Here is a 23,763-nt window from a genome sequence, read left to right as displayed (position 1 = left end):
AAACAAAGCTGTCATTTTATATGAATTATTTCTGATCACTGAAACAGTGGAGAAACTGTGCGGATAGAGCAGAATCTGTCAATCGATACCACATCTGTAAGCAGAAGAGCAGATATTTTAGATATTGTTGTGGGGCAGTCGTGGGCTGGAGGTTAGGGAACCAGCCTTGTGACCGTAACGTCGCCAGCTCGATCCCCTGAGCCGACAGTACATGACTGAAGTGCACTTGTGCAAGGCACCTAACCCCCCAGCTGCTCCCTGGGTGCTGTGGATAGGGCTACCCGCCACTCCGGGCAAGCATGCTCACTGCTCCCTAGTGTGTGTGTGGTGTTTCACTGCACGGATGGGTTAAATGCAGAGGTGGAATTTTCCCCGTTGTGGGACTAATAACGGTCACTAAATCTAATCTTAATCATTTAAATTTGATGAAAAGTTACTGTTGGGTTTGTGTGATCAGAAACAAAAACATCCTTTATGTATTTTCTTCTTCTCCGGTTACAGTATGACTGATGTATGTGTGCTGTATACGGTAGGTGTAGGACCTGCAGGGCGTAGGAGATGGACAGTCCCATAAGGCCTGGACTCAGACTGTCTCTGGCCATCACAGCAAACAGTGCAGCGAACGTCACGATACAGTTTCCCACAAACTCCAAACGCACAGCCAACCACCTGCACACACAAACACATTAGAATATAGTGACCTCTATCAGTGATCATAATCCACACGGCTCCGCTTCTATCAGTGACCATTCATGACCGCAGAAAAGGGCCTTAAACCCTTTATGTTTCCCTTATGTATTATTTATTATCCTTTATGTTTGAATATTGTGTAAAATGTAAACATTAAGGCCGTAACAACTTATAAAACGTATAAATTGATACAGCACGATACAGCAGTGTCTCAACTTCAGTTTTTTTGGTACAGCAAAAATAAGAAGCTAAAAAAAAATGCCCTTATGTCAGTATGCTGAGGTTTTCAGCTTATTAAAGCATTTAACGTTACAAAATATACAGAAAAAAGCTGTAAAAGCTGTGAAAACATATATATATATATATATATATATATATGCGCAAGTTATGATACATCGATACAAGTCAATGCAATACAATACAAAAGGATATGCTGCGATGCAATTTGATACGACACGCTGCACTGTTACATCCCCTGTTTACATATAATGTTGCACGCTTAGAAAACATGGTTCTGCAAGGGTTCTTTAGTAAAGGGAATGGTTCTATTTCATGCTTAAATGGTTCTTCGCAGGGTGAAATGGTTCCTGATTGATGGAAAATGTGTTGTATATGGTTCTATATACCACCTTTTTGAAAATGGTTTGCTATTGTTACAACGTCAATCTCGCAACACTAGAAGAACCTTCTTGGCACTGTATAGAACCATTTTCAAAAAGGTGAACCCTTGAAGATCTCGTAAGTGTGTATATTTCATCAATGTTAGCGTTTTGATCTTTATCTCTTGAGTTGTCCTTTTATTACTTGGCTCTTTAATTTTAATTTCATTTCAGGTTTTTTTTGCTATACGCTGTTGCATTAAAGGGCTCATATCTGACTTTCTCGTACGACCTTGTTCTCCTGAAGTCACACTTACATGATTTTTGTGGGTTTTATGTACTGAAAACGGCCCTTATTCATTTTATAAGAGTATTTCCAGCCTCACTTTATTCCGTAGAATTAAACAGGCTGTTTTTGTTACTGTGCCTTTAAGACTCCTTACAAAACCTTGTATCTCCATTTTTGTCGTTTTTCAGTTTTTGTCATAATCTGAAAACGCCTGTTTGCCTTTACATTTTGTGTAAACTTCATGATGAACAGACCAACAGAACTGGCCTAAAATGACTTGGTAAAAAGTCTGGTTCCATTGACTTACATTAAAAGTAAAGTAGGTTTTTTCCTCCTCCTGTAAAGTTACCATTTTGGAGATACGAGGTTCTGTTCCAACAGCAGCAATATGCAAATCATATCTGTTCTGATTGGCTGCGCTGTAATGTGCGTTATTCAAAAAAATCAGTCTGGGGTGAAACACCCCTTATAACTTCAGCATGAATAGGCGGAGCTAAACTGCTGTAGGCTGAATAGGTGAATAAATGCAAATGCACTGAATTGTGTGTAATCACAAAACCAATGGATTCAAAATGGGCCATTTAGGCCACTCAGTTTTGAGAGTGAATGGTATGTTTTGAGACTTGTAACAAAGTTTACATGGTTTATCAAAAGCTTTTATTTTATTTATTTTCCTTTTAAAGTACAGACACTTTGGTTTTCCATGATATGGCCCCTTCAATGCTGTTGTACTGTTTTAACTACGCACATCATGAAGCACTCATTGCTGCGTTTTTAAGTATGTTTTTCAATGAAGACACATTTTTGCCTAGTTTCGTTGACCTCAGACAGTGTTAATAAGTAGTGTAGAGTGTATCCTCAGACCTGTTGGCGACGATGCTGGGGTAATAGGCCTTCTGGTTGTGGTCCACTCTAGAGTCACTCTCTCCGATGAAGCGGCGCTGCTCCCCGAACGCACGGATAACGCTGGTGCCCAGCAGCGTCTCATTAAAGTGTGTGTAAACCGGAGAGCGGCTCACGGACTCCAGACGCTTCAGCTGCCGCGACGACGCCACGTAGAAACGCTGCAACACACACAATATGATGTTAGCAAGCTGAGAAAAACGGTCTAAGTAAGTCATTCAAAGGATTTATTATGAGGTATTTTTCGACTGATATTGATACCAATTTTAAGTCAAACCAACAACACTGGCACAAGATAAGTCAGAATGCATTTCAGATCAATAAGCACTTATTGATTTGTTATTATCAATTAATTTAATCAACATAAAATGCATTCAAAATGTGTGAGACATAAATAAATGAAAAGTCTATGAATTCTCAGCTTTGTTAGATGATGTTTAAAATTTCTACATAATTAAGTGGGCAAGATGGAAACTGAGTCATTCAGAGTGGTTTGGTGTGAAACGCTCTGTTCTAGAGAAACTGACCGAGTCAGAACTGTTCACAGTGGTGGTGATAGGAACCAGACGTCCACCTCTAAAAGCTCCCTCACAGAAAGTTACTACATGAGATGGTTATGAATTCACTGCCTGATGACTGAGACACTGTTTTATGACAGTTCTGAGAAGATTTTGGCCTTAAAATCCTTTCATGGTGAAGGGATACATAACATGCAGGGTGCTGTGAGGCAAAATAGTCCCCAAAGAAAACTTATTATTTCAGATTTTCCACTATTTTCCATCATCAACATTCCATATACACTCAGAAGACTCGTGTAGGTTCACTGGTGGTTCTGGATAGTAAATAAAATGTCTGTATGTGTGTTGTAGTCATGGCGACCCCTGGTTCCTATCACCACCACTGTAAAGACATCTGAACCATTTCACACCAAACCTCTCTGAATCTCTCTGTTTACATCTCACACACTGAATTATGCATAATTTTCTAAAAAAATGGTGGAGTTCTCCTTTAAGTACCTGGAACTGAGTTATATAACTAGTTTCTGAACAGCATCTCAGATGCAGTGATGACTTAGCAGGACCTGCAGCAAGTTTTTTTTTTTAAAACACCTGAATTACGTAGGAATCTCTGAAAAACTGGTGTAATTGCCCTTTACAAATACAAAACAGATGCATCCAGGGTGGACAACAGTGTTGCTGTAACAGTCTTCTTCCTTGTGTGCTTTGGGAAACATACATTGTTTCGATACACGAAGCCAAGTTTTTGCCGAAGTTTACACGAGAACAATTAATACTAATATTTAATATGGTGTTAATATGGTGTTTCAAAGTGCATCGTCTTGCCATATGCCAAGTTATTTGTACTCACTGATTCTTTCAATGTCAGATTATAAAATCAGGGCTGTGATTTTATAAGTGCTACAATCAATATTAGAAGCTCTGGAAAACAGCATAAATTTAGTTTTCTCAACATTTAAGACTAGTTTATGATTGTAAAAAGCTGATTGTAAGGCAGTGAAAGAAAGGTTTTTCCACTGCAGCGCCAACATAGTCAGTCGAGCAGCACAAAACGGTGTCATCGGCATGTAAATGTACCTTACAATCAACAACTGAGGAGGAAACGTCATTAATATAAATATTAAATCATACTGGTCTGAGGACCGAACCTTGAGGGACTCCCTTAGTTACCAGTAGTAGCTCTGATTTACTTTGTCCCAGGGCCACACATTGCTGTCTACTGGACAGATAATTTCTAAACCAGTTGGTAGCCATGCGGTCAAAACCAATATTTAGTTGGACAAGACTGAATTTCTATGGAGAAATCTCCACCCGACAGCCACGTGTCCCACAATCACACGATGCTACAAGCTTCACGCTGACCGACCTGCACAAAGAAGTAGAACAGCCCCAGAGGAGGGATGATGATGGCCACCAGTGGAGTGGCGATGAGGATGACCGCACAGGAGCCCAGAACGTTAAACATGGAGCCCATAAACATCTTAATGATGTTCGGAATAACTGAGTCGATGGTGTCCATTTCTTTAGCGAAGCGGTTGACCAGGTTACCGCTAGGCGTCCGCTCGAAGAAGGACATGGGTGACCGCAGGACGTTATAGAGCATCGTCTCGTGCAGATAGCGCGAGGCCAGGATTCCACCGATGGAGACGGAGATGGAGTAGCAGAAGACGGCAACGCCTGAGAGAAACGGACAGAACAGAGTAAACAACAGGAACAAATAAACAGAAAAGCTACTGTACAGTAGAATCCTAGAAACATCAGGCATACTTTGGTAGCCCCCTTTTACCCTGTTCTTCAGTGGTCAGGACCCCCATGGACCCTCACAGAGCAGGTACTATTTGGGTGGTGGATCATTCTCAGCACTGCAGTAACACTGACGTGGTGGTGGTGTGTTAGTGTGTGTTGTGCTGGTACGAGTGGATCAGACAGCAGTGCTGCTGAAGTTTTTAAACACTGTGTCCACTCACTGTCCACTCTATTAGACACTCCTACCTTGTCAGTCCACCTTGTAGATGTAAAGTCAGAGACGATAGCTCATCTGCTGCTGCACAGTCTGTGTTGGTCATCCTCTAGTCCTTCATCAGTGGTCACAGGACGCTGCCCACAGGACACTGTTGGCTGGATATTTTTGGTTGGTGGACTATTCTCAGTCCAGCAGTGACACTGAGGTGTTTAAAAACTCCAGCAGCACTGCTGTGTCTGATCCACTCAGACCAGCACAACAATGCCAACATTGTTGGCCAAAACATTTGCGACAGGAGAACGTTTACCACTGTGTTACATCACCTTTCCTTTTAACAGCACCTAAAGGGCAGCTCCACCGAGTTAAGAAATTCTGAATAATTAAATGACTCAGATGTAAACAGGGCAGTTCAGACTGGTTTGGTGTGAAACGCTCCGTTCTAGAGAAACTGACCGAGTCAGATTCGTCCACAGTGGTGGTTGATATTATTCATTTATATTTTTTAGCCTATACTAGTCTATTAGCACATACTGAGACATGTTTACAGCCCGGATGGTAAAATGTTACTTTAATTAAATCAACATAAACGTTGTGGCTCCCAAAGTGGTTTGATTTTTGTTCAAAGGAACATTTAGGTTGTGACTCCTAGTCTACGTTTTAGCTTTAAGGCCTAAAATTTCTATTAAAAGATATTTATTGTGACCTTGTGAGAGGCCCAAAGCTCCGTAAACTCCGAGTCGCATCTGTCTGGAGGGCTGAGTGCCGTTAATGACCGGGTCGTCCGTCCACAAGCTGAGCCAGTAATTTGAACCCAGTGACGCCACATGGTGAGAGAAGAAGAGGATGATGCTGATGAAGGACAGGAACAAGCCGATGGCCTTCATGTACTCCCAGAACACTGAAAATTTGACCTACAAGACACACAAACAAATCCTTTTTCTAAACACAGACATGCTAAAAAAACGACTAACGTTACACCAAATTCATAATCTTATGCCACATTCATAATCTTTACAGATTACAGTATCTTGGTTACACACATTATTTTTACAGTTGTTACAAGCAAAGCACACATTCTCTGATGATTTAATGTACATTAATATAACAACTATAACAACTAATATAACTGTCAATTTCTCATGAAATCACAGCTGATTTTTCATAATCAAATAAAACACATTTAAAAAAAATCTTAACAAAAATTAATTATCAAATTAAATAAACACCATAATCACGGCACAACGCACAATATACCATGAACTCATTTCTTTTTGTTTTATATTTTGTTCAAATAGATTGGCTGAAAATTTAACATTGATACGTACTTTAAGATACTGTATATAAATGACGTTGCACCTCAGTTTTCCTGCCCAACTCCACGATCCACTGTCCTCACGCAACCTTTTAATCGGTTCTGCAACCTCTAACTCAGTTTCTGACCACGAGACTATCAGCTGTCCTAAATTAGCTGCTCAGGCTTTTCACAGCATTATATTTTTTAAAATCTAGTTTCGTGTACAGAGCAGCTGGAGTTTTCTCATGGTGTAAAATAGAAATCAAATTAAAAACAGTAAACGCAGTGGTTTTGATGTGACAGTGCTGTGGCGTATTGTGGTTACTGGGGAACTCTTACCCTGCCTGTGTTGGCTTTGTCTGCCTCGGTCAGTTTGGCAGCGTCTGCAGACTTGGTCTTCTTGATGGTGTCGTTACTCTCAGTTTTCTGTGGGGGCTTCGCTGTTCCAGATGTGTTTAAGGAGCTCTGGCTCTGTCTACAACACAAACACAAACACGTCATTATTGGCACCGATTGGTAATATTAGGCAACAGATCACCTTCACTAAGCAGCTTTTCTTGCTTATCTAGTTTACTTTAAGCTTAGTTTGATTTCTCTCACGACAGTGAATCACTTCTAATTGAGCTACATCACCATGGCAACTAATGCAATGCAACCACGCCAGAGATTGTGACCAAGCAGGGAAAGCTTATATTTAAACTGCCCAAATAGGGCTGAGATTCTGGCCTATCGGGGAAGAGATGCTATTTAAACGGGCTGAGCCTCTTCCCAATCAGGGCTGAGCTTCTGACCAATTACTGTTTATTAATAAGTTCCTGACCAATAGGGGAGGAGTTCCTGACCAATCAGGGACAAGACTGTATTCAGACTAGCTAAGCTTCTGCCCAATCGGGGCCCAGCTTCAGATCAATCGGGGACAAGTTCCTGACCAAATAGGGGAGGAATTCCTGACCAATCAGGGACAAGATTCCATCCAATCAGGGCCCAGCTTCAGACCAATCAGGGCCGAGTTCTTGACCAAATAGGGGAGGAATTCCTGAACAATCAGGGCCGAGTTCCTGACCAAATATGAGAGGAATTCCTGCCCAATCAGGTGCGAGATACTGCCCAATTAGGGGCGAGCTTCAGAACAATTAGGGACATTCCTGACCAAATGGGGGAGGAATTCCTGACCAATCAGGGACAAAATTCCGCCCAATCAGGGCCCAGTTTCAGACCAATCAGGGCAGAGTTCCTGACCAAATAAGGGAGGAATTTCTGACCAATCAGGGACAATATTCTGCCCAATCAGGGCCAAGTTTTACACAAAATCATGACAAACAAAACAGCTTTTCATTCTGTTTTTTTTTTAAGTTTAGTTTGTTTTCCCTTGCAGTTAGAGCTGAGCTTTAGGACCGGAGCTGTGAATTCTGCAACAGTGACTCACCTCAGCAGAGCCGCTGGTCCTCCGTTCTCCAGAGTTTTCCGTGGCACCGCATCTGCACCAAAGATTCAACATGGTCATCAATCACAAAGAAAAACCACGCTGGTCATTCCACAACCCTACAAGGCACTAAGTGAACTAGTAAGCAACATCCTCACTGACTGTGCCCACTAGCACTGCTACACCAAGCTGCAAACTCTGTTTCATTTATCAGACAGCTGTTTCCTTATAATGCATTCATCAGATCTCATGACCAAAATCAAGCCAGTCCATGGAACGGCTCCACCCAAGACCAAGCACAGACTGCATTTGACCACATACAGATGGAAACAATACAAACCCTTATTTGTTGCAGAACAGCATCTTAACAAGTTAAGCAGAGCAAATCAAGCGTAACTGTGTGTTTGAATCAGACATGAGTGGTTTTACATACCAAAACAGTCGCAATTCATTTTTACATTAACATGTTCAACTTAAACAAGACAGAAATTCAGTTATTTTGTGTTTCCTCAAAACCCGACTGCGAAGTCTGTCACGCTGATGACGTCACTACCACACATCCTACAAGGCAGCAGAACTGTACTTTATTTTTTCTGTGTTTCATAACTGTATGACTCAGCAAAATCTTCTGCTGTTATACTGTATTCATATTTGTTTGGGAGCAAAACGTTGTACAAGTGTTCCAGTATTAATCCATTATCTAATTTCCTCAGGCGAAATGAATGGATTCGCTTTCCCTCCCCGTCTGTAAATTATTTGATTGGCTGTCCTGTATTGGGCCTCATTCCAAAAGCCGCCAGGACCAAATGTGCACCAAACTGTTAAGTCAGGACTGAAATCCTCAGGGTGTTAAAATAAACTCCTTTAGGATGTGTGGAGCCTTTGGAAGCTGCAGTGATCCATTTGCTTAAAGAGAGCCGGGAACAACACTCCTCAGGCTGAGTGGGTGGGGCTAAACTGCCGTAAGCTGAGCAGGTGGAGCTAAACTGCTGTTGACTGAGTGGGTGGGGCTAAAGTGCTGCACGCTGAGTGGGCTGAATTGCTGTAGGCCTAGTGGGTGGGGTTACACTGCTGTAGACTGAGTGGGTGGGGCTAAAGTGCTGCGCGCTGAGTGAGTGGGCTGAACTGCTGTAGGCCTAGTGGGTGGGATTACACTGCTGTAGACTGAATGGGTGGGGCTAAACTGCTGCAGGCTGAGCGGGTGGGGCTAAACTGCTGCAGGCTGAGCGGGTGGGGCTAAACTGCTGCAGGCTGAGCAGGTGGGGCTAAACTGCTGCAGGCTGAGCAGGTGGGGCTAAACTGCTGCAGGCTGAGCAGGTGGGGCTAAACTGCTGTAGTCTGAGTGAATGGGGTTGAACATCAGGGGCAAAATGGGTGGGGCTAAACAGCTGCAGGCTCAGTGGGTGGGGCTAAACTGCTGCAAGCTGAGTGAATGGAGTTGAATATCAGCTGGCAAAAGAGGTGGGGCTAAACAGCTGCAGGCTGAGTGGATGGGGCCAAACAGCTGCTGGAAAGATGAGTGGGGCTAAATGGCTGTAGGCCAAGTGGGTGGGGCCAAACTGCTGCAGACTGGATGGGTGGGGCTAAACGTCTGCTGGCAAAATGGGTGGTGCTAAACTGCTGTAGGCCCAGTGGGTGGGGTTACACTGCTGTAGGCTGAGTGGATGGGGCTAAAAAGCTGATGGCAAAAAGGGTGTGGCTGAACAGCTGTAGGCTGAGGGGACAGGGTCAAACAGCTAAAGGCTAAACAAGCAATACTAAATTGCTAGGTTGAACAGGAGGGGCTATAGAAGCTGTAGGCTGATAGGGTGGTCATATGCAAATGTGGTCATGCTTGTTGTCAGAGCTCAGCCTGAACCCAAATCTACAGTTCTTAACACAACGCAGTGAAAAGACTATGGTAACCCTATGAATGCGTAACAGTGACCAGCTAACGGGGTGGGACAGGAAGACCACCACCCATTCAACCAGGCCTGAGTGAGTAATACACCTCAACAGCACAGGCTTTGTGCAAAACGCCATCAAAGCATGCACCCGTGCAGCCCTATGGTGTCTTTTATGTCCTGGTGAACATTAAGACCCTCCAACCTTCAGACTGCCCACACTCCTCCTCCTGCTCGCCTCCCTCCTCTGAACAGCACACAGGAGAACAGGGACGACAGAAAGAAGGCATGTAAGGAAATAAGGACATTAAAACCGGCAGACAAGAGACTGAAAAGAGCTGAAATCACAAGCAGGAGAAACGTAAAACAAATACACAGAGAATCAGTTTTGTCAGCACTGTTTTACTGTTATTCCACTGATTCTTCAGAATGTCTGGTTGAGATTTAAACAAACTCATTCAAAACTTGGATTTCTTTACAGTGGCGGTGATAGGAACCAGACGTCCTGATGTCTACAGTGCAAATATAGCTTTTTTTGGTAAATATAACAGTTTATTTACTGTCCAAAATCACCAGTGAGCCTATGCATGTTTTCTGAGCTTGTATATATTTATATTTATGTACCGTTGATGGTAAAATAGTGGTCAAGCTAAAAAAAAAATAAGTTTACTAAGTTTTCTTCAGGGACTATTTTGCCTTACAACACCCTTCTTGTATCATTCCACCATGAACTGATTCAAAATAAATTCATTAAAATACCTTTTAGACCAAAAATGTTATCACAAACCTACTGTGAAACAACGTCCCAGGCATCACGCATCGCATTAATAACCATTTCATGTAGTAACTTTCTGTGAGGAGCTTTTAGAGGTGGACGTCTGGTTCCTATCACCACCACTGTGAACAGTTCTGACTCGGTAAGTTTCTCTGGAATGAAGCATTTCATGCCAAACCACTCTGAATGATTTTGTTGACACGTTAACAATGTAATAATGCAGAAAAAATAAAAAATACTTAAAATAATAAATCGGCGGACTTCGCCTTTAAGTCAAAGCGGAAATCTTTGTTGACGATTTGTCACAGACGGCCAGACACACAGGGGGTATTTGGATTTTACGCCGGGTGATTCAAAAAGGTGAGATAAAAAGAAAGCAGATGAAAGACAGAGGGAGGCGGGGCGTAACCGGAGGTCAGACAAATGATAAATGACGTCTATGGAGCTTTTGTGCAAAACAGAGCAGCAAGTCACAGGTGGCTGAGCTTTACAGTGATTTTATCAAAGACCCTGTTAGGCAAGTAGAGTAAACCCCCCTTACAGCTGATAAAATCACTGTAACATGAGGCTTTGAGCAGCTTACTGCTTTTAAAAACTGCAGACAATATTAAACATAAAAAAAAAAAAACGTAATAAAACAAAATATAAAACAGGACATTTTATGCCGATGTGGTCAGTGGTGTGCATATATCAAATGTCTTCTGTACTGTAACTTTATTTTTATTTGGCGGTTTATTTCCTGTAGAAAAATGGAAAGATACTGTTCAGTTTTTGATATAATTCTTGATTTAATGCTCTACATCCTTCTCCTTCGCCCATGTTGCATTTCCTGCGTGGGCAAACATAAACATACTGTATGTATGTACAAATCACTGCTGTCGGAACAAAACCTTGTATCTCCGTTGACATAATGTGAAAATGCCTGTTGCCTTTTACGTTGTGTGTAAGTTTCATGATAAGTGGATCAAAAGAAACGGTCCAAGATGACTTGGAAAAAAGTCTGGTTCCACTGACTTACATTAAAAGTAAAGTAGGTTTTTCCTTCTCCTTCCTCCTTGTTTCTACACTCACTGTCCATTTTATCAGCTCCACTTACTATATAGGTGCACTTTGTAGTTCTACAGTTACAGACTGTAGTCCATCTGTTTCTCTGATACTTTGTTAGCCCCCTTTTACCCTGTTCTTCAGTGGTCAGGACCCCCATGGACCCTCACAGAGCAGGTACTATTTGGGTGGTGGATCATTCTCAGCACTGCAGTAACACTGACGTGGTGGTGGTGTGTTAGTGTGTGTTGTGCTGGTACGAGTGGATCAGACACAGCAGTGGTGCTGGAGTTTTTAAACACTGTGTCCACTCACTGTCCACTCTATTAGACACTCCTACCTTGTCAGTCCACCTTGTAGATGTAAAGTCAGAGACGATAGCTCATCTGCTGCTGCACAGTTTGTGTTGGTCATCCTCTAGTCCTTCATCAGTGGTCACAGGACGCTGCCCACAGGATGCTGTTGGCTGGATATTTTTGGTTGGTGGACTATTCTCAGTCCAGCAGTGACACTGAGGTGTTTAAAAACTCCAACAGCACTGCTGTGTCTGATCCACTCGTACCAGCGCAACACACACTAACACACCACCACCACGTCAGTGTTACTGCAGTGCTGAGAATGATCCACCACCCAAATAGTACCTGCTCTGTGAGGGTCCATGGGGGTCCTGACCACTGAAGAACAGGGTAAAAGGGGGCTAACAAAGTATCAGAGAAACAGATGGACTACAGTCTGTAACTGTAGAACTACAAAGTGCACCTATATAGTAAGTGGAGCTGATAAAATGGACAATGAGTGTAGAAACAAGGAAGACGTACGTCCTCTAGCATTTCACAGTCATGATCTCAGTATAATGAGAATAACAGAAAGTGCCCCCTAAACTGGCTCTGGCTCACCTCCTGTCCCTTCAGGCTCTCCGTCCTGCTCGGCGTTGGCGTAGGTGCGCAGGAATTCAGCGAAGGCTCCCTGTCGCCCGAGCAGTTCGGCGTACGATCCGGTCTCAGTGATCTCTCCGTCCACCATCACCAGGATCAGATCGGCCTGCGGCAGGAAGCTCAGCCCATGGGTCACCAGCACACGCGTCTGAGAGAACAGCAAAGGATTAAGACTTTAACACATCGATGACTATTACTAAAAATGACAAATACATGTAAACTGCCTATTAAACATCGGGATCCATCTAACTTTACAGATTGTTTTTAATTAAAAAATAGTTTTTTCTTTGCTGGTTTTTAATCATTTTATTTAAAGAAAAACAGCAGAATAGGTGTAAATAACTGTACCAATATTAGTGACAGTGCTGTACTGAGAATAAAGCCAAAGGCTACGCCCACTTCCTCCCTTACTGTGATGTCTAACTAAAACCTTTCAGGCGTTTAAACCACCTTTGAATTACTGTAAGCTTTAATACGAGCTTTTAAGAACAGTTTGGAAACGAAAAATAGTCAAATAATTAAAAGAAAAACTGTTTCTCATATCAAGAAGTTACTTTAGTGAACATGAGGCTGAAGATAAACATACACCAAGCATCAACACAGAGCTGAATTAAACTAAAGAAATTATTTTCTTAACTGAAAAGAGGGCAAGGTGTCCCCAAACTTTTGACTAGTAATGTACAGTACTTTCCAAACGTCAGAGATCACCCTTCATTTACCACTTTCCAGTCAAAACAGCCATTTTTCAGAAGATACTTCTGATTAGATTAGATATAAGATCATATATCTTACATAATGTAGGGAAAGAAAAAGTCAAATGAAAATTTGAAAATGAAAAAAAGTTTTCAAAACTTGAGCTCCACTCTTTTCTTCAAATTTGAAAAAATATCAGGTGTTTCTGTCCATCCTTCCACTGCGAGAAGACACCCCAGCGCTATGGGTTTGAAAGGATGGCCCAGTCCCATTTCTTATTTTTACCCTACCCCTTCTTTTCGAGTGTCACCCTAACCCCTTGGAACTGAGTTACAGGGTAGTGGTTGAAGTCTTCCCTCTGAAATGGGACCCTCAAATAAAAAGAGCATCACTTCATTAACAGCTACCAGCGCTGCTCTGTAGGCGACCCTGCCAGTCTGCAGTGATAGCAGAGGAGGGTAAAGTTCAGCTCCTCACTGCTGGGTTTTAGTTAGATTTAGGGCATCATATGCCTTCAAAGAGGGGGGCAATTATTTATTATCACCCTCCACTAATTCTTCAGTGATATGAAGCTGAAGGCAGATGTTCACCAGCTTCTCGTTCGAATTTTCCCGTTCCACCTTAAATGGAGCAGCAGTTACATTCTGGCACTTCAGGCGTCAGAACTGCTGGAATATTTAAGGTGGAACGGGAAAGTTAGCTAACTAGCCACATAGACATTAGCATACTGTTTGCGATTTTTTATGCTTGATAAGATAATGTAATGGTTATTAACTGTTAATGGTTATTTAACAGAGAAAATTCTCACATTTGTGTGTTTCTTTGGTCTCTTGTTCTCCATCTTGCCGGTTTTTCTTTTTTTCTCATAACTCTCCGTTTGGAGTCTCTGAAAAACCTCCGTTTGGAGGGTCATGTAGCCCCAACACTTCACCCCACCCCTCTACCTCAACAAGAATCGGGACACCCTACTCCTACACATGAATGCGCAAAACAGAGGGCTAAGGGCTCAGTGGTAGGGGCGAGGGGTGAAATGGGACTGGGCCAATGTGCACCTGTCAAGAAGCCTCACTGAGAAAAGGAGACGGACACATTAAACAAAGAAGCTGAACAATGGACTGACCACCCCAAAGTCCAGACACCAGAGCTCAACATCACTGAATGTGTTTGATTACTTCAGAAAATGATCAACCAGCTTCTAAGACTGAACTTTGGAGGTGTGTCTGCAGATTCTTTGAGGAACTGAAAGTGAGTCTCCTGAAAAAAGAATGGAAGCTGGAATAAAGAGAAAGAGTGTCTCCCTGAACTCTGAACAGCTGATTTAATATTCAGCTGTAGAGCGATTTTCTGTCAAATATATTCTCTGCTTTGTTTTCTTGATGCTGAAAATGAATAAATTGTACTTAATGGCCATTTTGACTGGAAATTAAATGAAGGGTCTCAAACAGACTGTATACATTAACAACAAGGTCAGCTTTCTGCAACAAGAGGGTGAAATATCCAGATCAGAGTGAGGACAGTGAAGACTGACCTGTCCCTGCAGCACACCCTGAGGCCCGATGACCTTCTCAAAGATGTGTTTTCCGACGTGGGCGTCCACAGCAGACAGCGGGTCGTCCAGCAGGTAGACGGCGCAGTTGCAGTAAACGGCGCGGGCTAAACTCACCCTCTGCTTCTGACCACCAGACAGGTTCACACCCTGCACAGCAGAGTAAACCACAGATCAGCACTTCAGGCAAAAGCCAGCTGGCCTGCATCAATATGCTCTTCTGTAATGTTACAACATAAACAAGCAGCTAATCTGAAAGATATATATATATATATATATATATATATATATATGAGGTTTTCTGCATGCATGTACTTTCTGTTGTTGCTCAACAAACTAAACCATCACCTAATCAGTTAATAAAACTGTGACTTAAATTCAACTAGCTATAATAAATTATTAATTCTGTAACTATTACAAAATATTATTATCACTATAACTTATTCAGTGAGTACCACAAACTATTACTCAGTATCTACAAATTGAGTAATACAAATTAGCAACTATTATGAATTATTCAGTATATACTATGAAATAATTTAGTAAACCCTATAAACAATTCCATAAATACTATAATTTATTTTCAGTATTTAATATAAATATGCAGTTCTAATTTTAATATTCAGTATTCACTATGAATTATCCATTACGTACTATGCATTGTTCAATGACCATTATAGATTATTATTGAGTATCTACAAAGTAATGTGAGTAATATGATTTACTTAGCAAGTATTATGAATTATTCAGTATGTGCCATGAATTAATCAGTAGAACACTATAAATGATTGAGTAAATACTATAAAATCATTTAGTATCTAACAAATATGCACTTCTATCTTTAATCGTTCATTATGTACTATGAATTATTCAATGACTATTATAAATTATTATTCAGTATCTACAAATTGAGTAACTAATATGAATTATTTGGCAACTAATATGAAGTATTCAGCATATACCATTAATCAGTAAACACTATAAATAATTCAGTAAATACTATAAAATTATTTAGTTTCTAGTATAAATATGCAGTTCCAGCTTTAATTATTCAGTATTTACTAATAATTATTTATTATGTATTATGAATCATTCAATGACTATTATAAATTATTTAGTATCTACAAATTGAGTAACTAATGAATTATTTATCAACTATTATTAATTATTAGTGTATACTATGAACTAATCAGTGAACAATATAAATAATTCAGTAAATACTATAAAATGATTTAGTTTCTAATATAAATATGCAGTTCTACCTTTAATTATTCCATATTTACTATGAATTATTCATCATGTACTATGAATTATTCAATGACAACTATAAATTATTATTTAGTATCTACAACCTGAGTGACTAATATGAATTATTTAGCAACTATTACGAATTACTCAGTATATACTATGAATTAATCCGTAAACACTATAAATAATTCAGTAAACGCTACAAAATTATTGAGCATCTTATATCAATGTGCAGTTCTATCTTTAATCATTCAGTAATTAGTGTTAATTATTCCTTATGCACTATGAATTATTCAGTATCTACTCTGAAGTACTAATTAAAAAAGAAATTAGAGCATGTTTAACGCTTTCCGAGTTCACCTTCTCTCCGATCTCGGTGCCGTCTCCTCCCGGCAGGATCTCCAGGTCTGGTAGGAGAGCACACGCCTCCAGCACCCTCTGATACCAGCTCTCCTTCCTCTCCTGCCCAAATATGATGTTCTCCCTCAGCGTGGCGTTCTGGATCCACGCCTGCTGGGGCACGTACGCCACCGAGCCCTGAGAAACAGCACCAAACAACAGATGAATACCACAGACACAATCATGCCTCACATTATGGTAGAGGAAGTGGACACCTTTCCTTACATACGACACACTTATATATAAACATGGATAACAGTATGGACAGAATTCAGTCTTCAGGCTGTGTTCAGCTGTGTTAATGTACTTTAGTCCATGTTTGTAGATAACAGTGAGTCACAGTGTCAGAAACCACAGAATTAAGTCTGTTAGGCTTCGGCAGGTAAAAGTGGCCCAAATCTGATCTTCTCACCAAATCTGATTTTTTGATTGGCTTCTCACATTATCTTTTAAATGTGATCTCAGTCTGAACAGATCAGCTCCTAAACTGACCCGCATGAGCAAAAGAACAGAGCGTCACGCTGCTTCACGGCTCATCCAGAGGTAAAGAATCACGACCGCCAACGAACGCCAGTCACTCCCGGAGGATCAGCTTCATCTTCACCAGCATCACAGGAGCCATCAAGAAGCCTCACTGACTGACAGCTGGGCTCATCACCCAGAATGTGTTGGAGCCGTAAAAAGGGCGTGGTCACTTCTTTGGTTCGCGTCCTCGGATTCTTTAAACTGCTTTCAGACTTTTAACTGTTCTTTGACGCTGCAGCCTCGTTCTCCTGCGGCCGCGTTCGGACATTTCTACCTAAACCTCTTCAAACACTTTTGGTTTTGGATGAGTCTCTTCTAATTTTGGTACAGAAACATCAACCTAAATGTTTATGAGTCAACATCAACCTAAATATTTGAGTCTCAGCAGCACAAAGTGTGGCGAATGTGGAGTTGGATTGACGTAAAAGTCCGATCTGGCTGATCAGACTGAGCTGCACTGCTGAATATCGGATACCTATCGGATTTCAGTTCCATGTATGAAAGCGTCTCAAATCGGAATTGAAAATGTCCGATTCAGTGTGTTTATCTGTTCACACTGACACACAGACTCACATCTGAGTCACTTATTGACAAAAAGATCAGATTTGGGCCACTTTTACCTGCTGTGTGAACAAAGCCTAGAGATACTGAACATCTCCACACGGTCGTATTCCTATGCAAATGTCTGGGAGTTGTTATTAATATGTTATATGCAGGGAATAAATAGAAATTCTGGAGTAGAATGTGCAGAGAGTGTCCTATTTAAGTGCAAACATTTGGGAGCCCCTGGTCAAATTCTGCACATTTTAAGTGACCCTTATTAGTCCCACAGCGGGGAAATTTCACTCCGCATTTTAACTGATTCGCGCAGTGAAACACCACATACACACTAGTGAATGAACACACACTGGGGGGCAGTGAGCACACTTGCCCAAAGCGGTGGGCAGCCCTATCCGCAGCGCTCGGGGAGCTCAAGGGCACTCTGGTCACGTGCTGTCGGCTCAGGGGATCAAACCGGCGACCTTCCGGTCACAAGGCCAGGTCACTAACCTCCAGCCCATGATGGCACAATTACCATTTATTTGTAAATAAAAAAATAAATAAATAAATTTAAAAAATGTAAATGTATTCTGTGCATAAGTTATGGTACACTTCATATTTTCTGTTTTATTTGTTAACAATATGTTATATGCAGCAAAAAAAAATTTGCTGAAAACGGTCATATTTAAATGTGTATTTAAGTGCAAACCTTAAGTGCAAAAATTCTGCACATTTTAATGCACAATTACTGTTTATTTGCTGAATTTAACATACTGGGCTTAGAAAAATACATAAAACATAAAATGCATTCTGTGCAGAAGTTATGCCACATTTTATATTTTGTGTAAAAATTATATTTTTTCATTTTTGTTTTAGTTGTTAATGTTACATGCAGCAAATAAATCGAAATTGTGCAGGAAAATCCGCAGAAACGTGGCATATTTCAGTGTTCTTTGTAGAAGAAGTTTTAACTTACTTTTACTTAGAAAATTAAAACGTCATTTGATCTGTGGAGTTTAAACTTGTTCTATAAGGCAGTATGTGATTAATTAGAAATGCAGTTAGCACCCGGCTAGGCACATTTAGAGTAAGGGAGTGTTTTAATTAGGGATGCATGACGACATTAGAACCATATCAAGATAATTGCTTTAAAAAAAAATGCATCAGCATCAAACAGATGTTTCGATTTGGCCCATTTCACCCACGTTTAATGGCTTATTAGACTCTGGAAGAGCAGAATGCTTAGATAGTGCTGCGGAAACCACAGAGTGGCTATTGTCTGAACATATTCTTTAGCAGATGTGCCAACAGCTGCAGGGGAAATACACAGGATAAGCCTGTGTGCTGGGTCTGCTGTCAGACAGTGGACAGTGTGCTCGAATAAAGACTTCATCTCTGCTTCCTGTCTCCTGACTCTCTCCTTTGCGAGGATGAAGTTCCACAACACCGTATTAAAATATCTGAATTTTACTCACTTTGCATCCATATTCCTCAACAAATAAACACTGTATTTCTCTGTAATGCTAATCCAGGTGGATTTAGCCCCAGTTCCTCCATTATGTACGTATCTGCTTTTAGCTGCAGCACCAGTGAGCTGGAATTTGTTACAGGAATCTCTAGAGCTTCGCTCTCTGTTGTCACACGAACACTTTAAACTTTTAGTTTCTAACCACCTCCAATCAGCCTGACACTGTGTAACATGATTTTAGTTCACTTTCAAAGTGATTTTTCATTTTTTAGTTAGTGTTTCGTTTTTATTATCCTGTTCTTATTTACTTTAATACTGCCGAACTACTATTTCGCATCTTTTATTTCTTTATTTTATTAATGATCTACTTTTTTATCCCCATTTTAGCTTAAGTTACTATATTGTTGTAATTTTAATGGTTTATTGATTTATTTATGGGTCATTCTACAGAAACGTCCACTTTTCTATCCATCCGTAGGGGTCACTGGTGTTACTGGTCATCATTGGCATTACACATAATAAAGGAACACCAGAGACATTTTAATGAGCAATGCATTTTACAAAACGGCTGCTACAGAACATCAAACCACAAGTTGTCCATCATGGAATATCCACTAAAATATGGAATTTAATCCATTTGTATTCTATTCTTTCACAGTTACCTCAGAATAAAGTCGGTCACACCAGTGACTTCAGCTAAAAGCTTCGTATGAAATCATGAGCTGAATGAGAAAATCTCTGATAACTGAAAGACACAGTGGACTCACCATGAGCTTTTCTTCATAGATCCTCAGAAAACAGGTAAAAGGAAGTCGAGTGATGTCATCAGTGTGACTTTTATTTCAAAATAAGAGTTTTTCTGTTACGCAGTAACACCAGTGACACGACTCCTGGGGACAACAACTTTCATTATATATTTTATAATATTTATTTGGTGTTTGTTTTCTTTATGTCATTTAAATCATATATTTCATAGTCATGTATAGATTATTGCAGTTAAAACTGCAGAAAAACGTTTTTTTTTATCTCAAAATACGGCCTCAGCCTTCACACATGACTGTGGGGACGAGCTCTTCTGTGGTGCTTGGAATTCTAGATAATTGATTTATAAACCAATATTGCTAAATTTGTGGCTCAAGAAGGTTTAACTGTTAAAATAACTTGTTTTATTTAAAAATATAAATAAATTGTAACCCTAACATGTTTAAGTGTTATATATCTGTAAACGCTAAGGACACAAAAATGGACACTTTCCATAGAATGACTTTTTTTTTACTACCCTGATCTCTGTATTGGTTCGGCTGCACTGTAAATGAGGGTCTCCCTCAGTGAACTCTGAGTTTAAATAAGGGTTGGTTGATTATATAAATGGTAGCGTATCTGCAGCGGCAGGTTTGTGGGTGACGAGCTTCAGAAACCAGCCCAGAATTCCCATTTTGGAGCGTCCCTAATTTTAATTTTGTATTTCGTAGATGGTGTAAATCAGATTTTTTTTAACTGAGTGTGTAAGTGAAAGATACCTTGATGGACACAGATCCCTCCTGTTTGTGCATTTCTCCCAGTAGGGCCGAGAGCAGAGACGACTTCCCTGAACCCACATGACCCACCACGGCAACCAGCGCACCCTCAGGGATCCGCACGTTAATCCTTTAAGGAGAGGAAGAAGGACGGAAAAGAGAAAGACAGAGAGATACAGAGAGAACGGAGAGAAGGCTAAGAGGCAGTAGCAGAGGAACACAGAAGAACCAGTAGAGCACGCTGTGCAGTGAGGTGATCACACAACAATAACAGCTTTATCAATTATCTGATTTCCGCATTCATTTATTTCTTCTGCACATGCTGCGAAGTACATTTCAGTTTATGTAAGGAAAATTAGATGAATTTGTGTAATAAGATTAAGATTAAGTGACCCTTATTAGTCCCACAACGGGGAAATTTCACCTCGGCATTTAACCCACCCGTGCAGTGAAACACCACATAAACACTAGTGAACACACACATTAGGGGGCAGTGAGCACACTTGCCCGGAGCGGTGGGCAGCCCTATCCACAGCACTCGGGGAGCAGTTGGAGCTTCAGTCATGTACTGTTGGCTCTGGGAATCGAACCAGCGACCTTCCGGTCACAGGGCCGGTTCCCTAACCTCCAGCCTACGACTAATAAAACACAGTGAAAAGGGCTGTCATGACTGACTGATTATAGCTTCATAAGAGATTTTAAAAATTGATTTTAATTTACAGTTTTGACGAATCAGCTTAGTGATTATTTCACAGTCAACATGACAAACAGGTTCAATGTAAAGCCGTGTTTGGCAGATTCTCCAGAAAGCGGGGGCTATTAGCACTCAAATAAGCATGCTTTAGTGTGTGCATCACTGAAAGGGAGGAAACCCACAGCATCAGGATTTCATGAATGCACGCTTGTAGTTACAAATGACGTCGTGAAGTAAAACAAAGTTCTCGGTTACACGTTACATGGATATGAAGTAAAACGAATAGTCTTCTGTTGTAAGTCGCAGAATTTGTTTAACTAGGTCTCGGCAGAACAGATCGGCAGACAGCTAACGGGCTAACAGACTCCTCCAATAACATTGAGTTAACCCTCTACTGCACGCATTATGAGAATAATTAATCAGTTCACTTTTCTTGCACAAAATGGCCTTGATTTATTTTTTCAGACCTGATTATTAAATTAAAAACATTAAAATGTGTGCAGGGGTCCTTTCGGAGTATGTTGCATTGATTCAACATTGTGTGACAATGAGAAGAAATGATACAGAGGCAGATGTGGTGAGCTCTGGCTCGTGACTGGCTAAATCAATTCCTCTGTCCCACATATATAAATATATTTTTGCAAATTCACATAATAAAAAAATGACACTAAACATTAAAAAAGATGTTTAAATGAGCCCATTAAGAGCTTTTTATTGACTTATTCAAACTCTTCCCTTTACTGTTAATCCTATCGCTGTCTTTACAATAACATTATACATATTTAAAGTGAGGAAAATGAGTTTGTTGCCCTGAGGCAACATTGTGCAATAGAAGGTTAAGTTTTGCTGAAAGATTGCATACAAACTAAATAATACACCACTTTGAATGTCCGTTACGAGCTTCAAATGCTGGCAAATACTTCAAAAGTCCATGTTTAAGTAAAGCTGGCCGATTGTGTAGTGCGGGTAAGTTAAAGTACACTATCATTAGCTGGGCTAACATAACATAGAAATTCCAATAGAAGCGCTAGTGGAAATGAACATGGTCATAGTGGTGGTACTTAGGCTTTTATTAGGTGAAGGTTTCTGCAGTAAGCGCTGTTCCATATTGATATTCATGGACGTGACACATTCATGAAATGATAAAAAAACGTATCCGAATTTCTAAAGTGCCATTAAAAATGACTTTTTTTTTTACAAGATCATTTCAGTAAAGTATTCTGGAGTCTTTGAAAGACTCTGCATAGTATGTTATTATTCAAGCCCCTTTTAGTTTAATTTAGTAATTAATTTACTAATTAAAATTGATTAAATCATCAAAAAGTCAGTCCTAACACTCATCAAAATGAACAAACAAACAAATAAGAAAACTATACGGAAAAAAATGACGTCAAAGAACTTTTTTGATGCTTGATTTGTAACAGATGCGTTCAGAATCAGCGCTTGAATCACAGCAGTGATGTTGAGTCTCGGTCTCATTTCAGCCCAGCACATCACGCTCCAACACACCCGGCTCAACTCTGAAGAGTGATAATCACCTGCTGAGCTGATTCAGGTGTGTTTGAGAGCAGTGGGCCAAGGCCCGGTACTGAACACCACTGGATTAGAGGGATACAGTACATCTTCATTCTTTAATTAGTTTAAATGATCTAATTTGTCTCTTAAATTAGCCAGAACGCATTTTCATCTGGCCGGTGAAATTGTTTTGAGTTGTCTAAGCATGCAGGTGTACTTGCCGACCAAGTCCAGACACTCCGGTTTCAGCAGGTGCTACATAACCGCAATATTTCACACGTCAACATCAACAGCCTCAATTCAGAGAAGAGTGTTTAGTTCAGTTAGTTTAGTTAAATCTGAATCATCATCTCGACTTTTTGCCTTTGTTTGGCCAAAATCTCAATTACGCAATTTCCTCTCATACCCCAAATACCAAAATGTGTCTTGGCTGATGGAATTTTGCTTCTTTAGCTTTACAACTATTACAGCTAACAAGCAATGGAACCTGGTATCCCACCAATTACATCCATGCCAAGCCATTAAAGAGGAATTTCACACATTTTTAAAAATTATTCTACATAATTCAGTGGTTAAGATGTAAACAAAGTCATTCTGAGTGGTTTGATATGAAATGGTTTATTGCAGAGAAGCTTTCTGACTCATGTCGTCTGTTTTCATACGTAATTTTGATGACTATAATATTGGTAAATCTGGAAAAACACATTTTATTTGGAGTCTATTTGGCCATCACAATGCTCTCCATGTATCCCTCCACCATGAATAGCCTTTTAACATGTTTTGGACCTCAAATCTTCTCAAAACTGTCATAAAACAGTGTCTCAGTCATCAGGCCATGTATTCCTATCATAACTTTCTGTGAGGGAGCTTTCAGAGGTGGACGTCTGGTTCCTATCACCACCACTGCGAACAGTTCTGTTTCTCTAGAACAGAGCGTTTCACACCAAACCACTCTGAATGACTCTGTTTACGTCTTAACCATTTATTTATGCAGGAAATTTTGAAGAATAGGTGGGATTTCCCTTTAAGTAATCTCAAACAGACTTGCCTATGTAGCTTAAATGGCTATTGGGGTAAGGAGGTAAACTACAAATTTAATTTTGGTCAAACTATCGCTTTAAGTCACACAGAGAAGCAGTTACCTCTTCAAAGTCGGGGGGTCGTCTTTAGACCAGCTGAAAGCACCATCCACAATCCTGATGCTGTCTGGAGCTGAATAAAGACACAAAGAACAGCACTCACGTCTCACCGCTGGACATCAAACCACCGCCAGCGCAGACACCCACGCTCTCAGTGTCCACC

The 23,763-nt window shown here is 40.5% G+C and overlaps 1 protein-coding gene across 5 annotated transcripts in view; it reads right to left on the bottom strand.

Moving 5' to 3' along the window:
• Positions 1 to 23,763, bottom strand: part of abcc1 (ATP-binding cassette, sub-family C (CFTR/MRP), member 1) — a 68,923-nt gene that overhangs the window by 13,435 nt on the left and 31,725 nt on the right. For 2 of the 5 annotated variants that reach the window (XM_036589240.1, XM_036589242.1), the window contains exons 15-26: positions 23,604 to 23,673; positions 20,256 to 20,382; positions 16,164 to 16,340; positions 14,538 to 14,705; positions 12,278 to 12,464; positions 9,768 to 9,809; positions 7,683 to 7,734; positions 6,596 to 6,731; positions 5,666 to 5,873; positions 4,366 to 4,676; positions 2,443 to 2,642; positions 543 to 669 (exon numbers count right to left, since the gene is read on the bottom strand). In XM_036589240.1, coding sequence (XP_036445133.1) covers positions 543 to 669; positions 2,443 to 2,642; positions 4,366 to 4,676; positions 5,666 to 5,873; positions 6,596 to 6,731; positions 7,683 to 7,734; positions 9,768 to 9,809; positions 12,278 to 12,464; positions 14,538 to 14,705; positions 16,164 to 16,340; positions 20,256 to 20,382; positions 23,604 to 23,673 — 1,805 coding nt within the window. Of the gene's footprint in view, positions 1 to 542; positions 670 to 2,442; positions 2,643 to 4,365; positions 4,677 to 5,665; positions 5,874 to 6,595; positions 6,732 to 7,682; positions 7,735 to 9,767; positions 9,810 to 12,277; positions 12,465 to 14,537; positions 14,706 to 16,163; positions 16,341 to 20,255; positions 20,383 to 20,855; positions 22,717 to 23,603; positions 23,674 to 23,763 lie in introns of those variants that run through there. The other 3 variants (XM_036589241.1, XM_036589243.1, XM_036589246.1) reach the window with 2 other exon arrangements.

The sequence above is a fragment of the Colossoma macropomum genome, unplaced genomic scaffold, assembly GCF_904425465.1.
Source record: "Colossoma macropomum unplaced genomic scaffold, Colossoma_macropomum, whole genome shotgun sequence".
In the NCBI taxonomy this organism is placed as follows: domain Eukaryota; kingdom Metazoa; phylum Chordata; class Actinopteri; order Characiformes; family Serrasalmidae; genus Colossoma; species Colossoma macropomum.
Note: the sequence above shows the minus strand (reverse complement) of the source record. Positions and strands in the feature narration are given on the sequence as shown.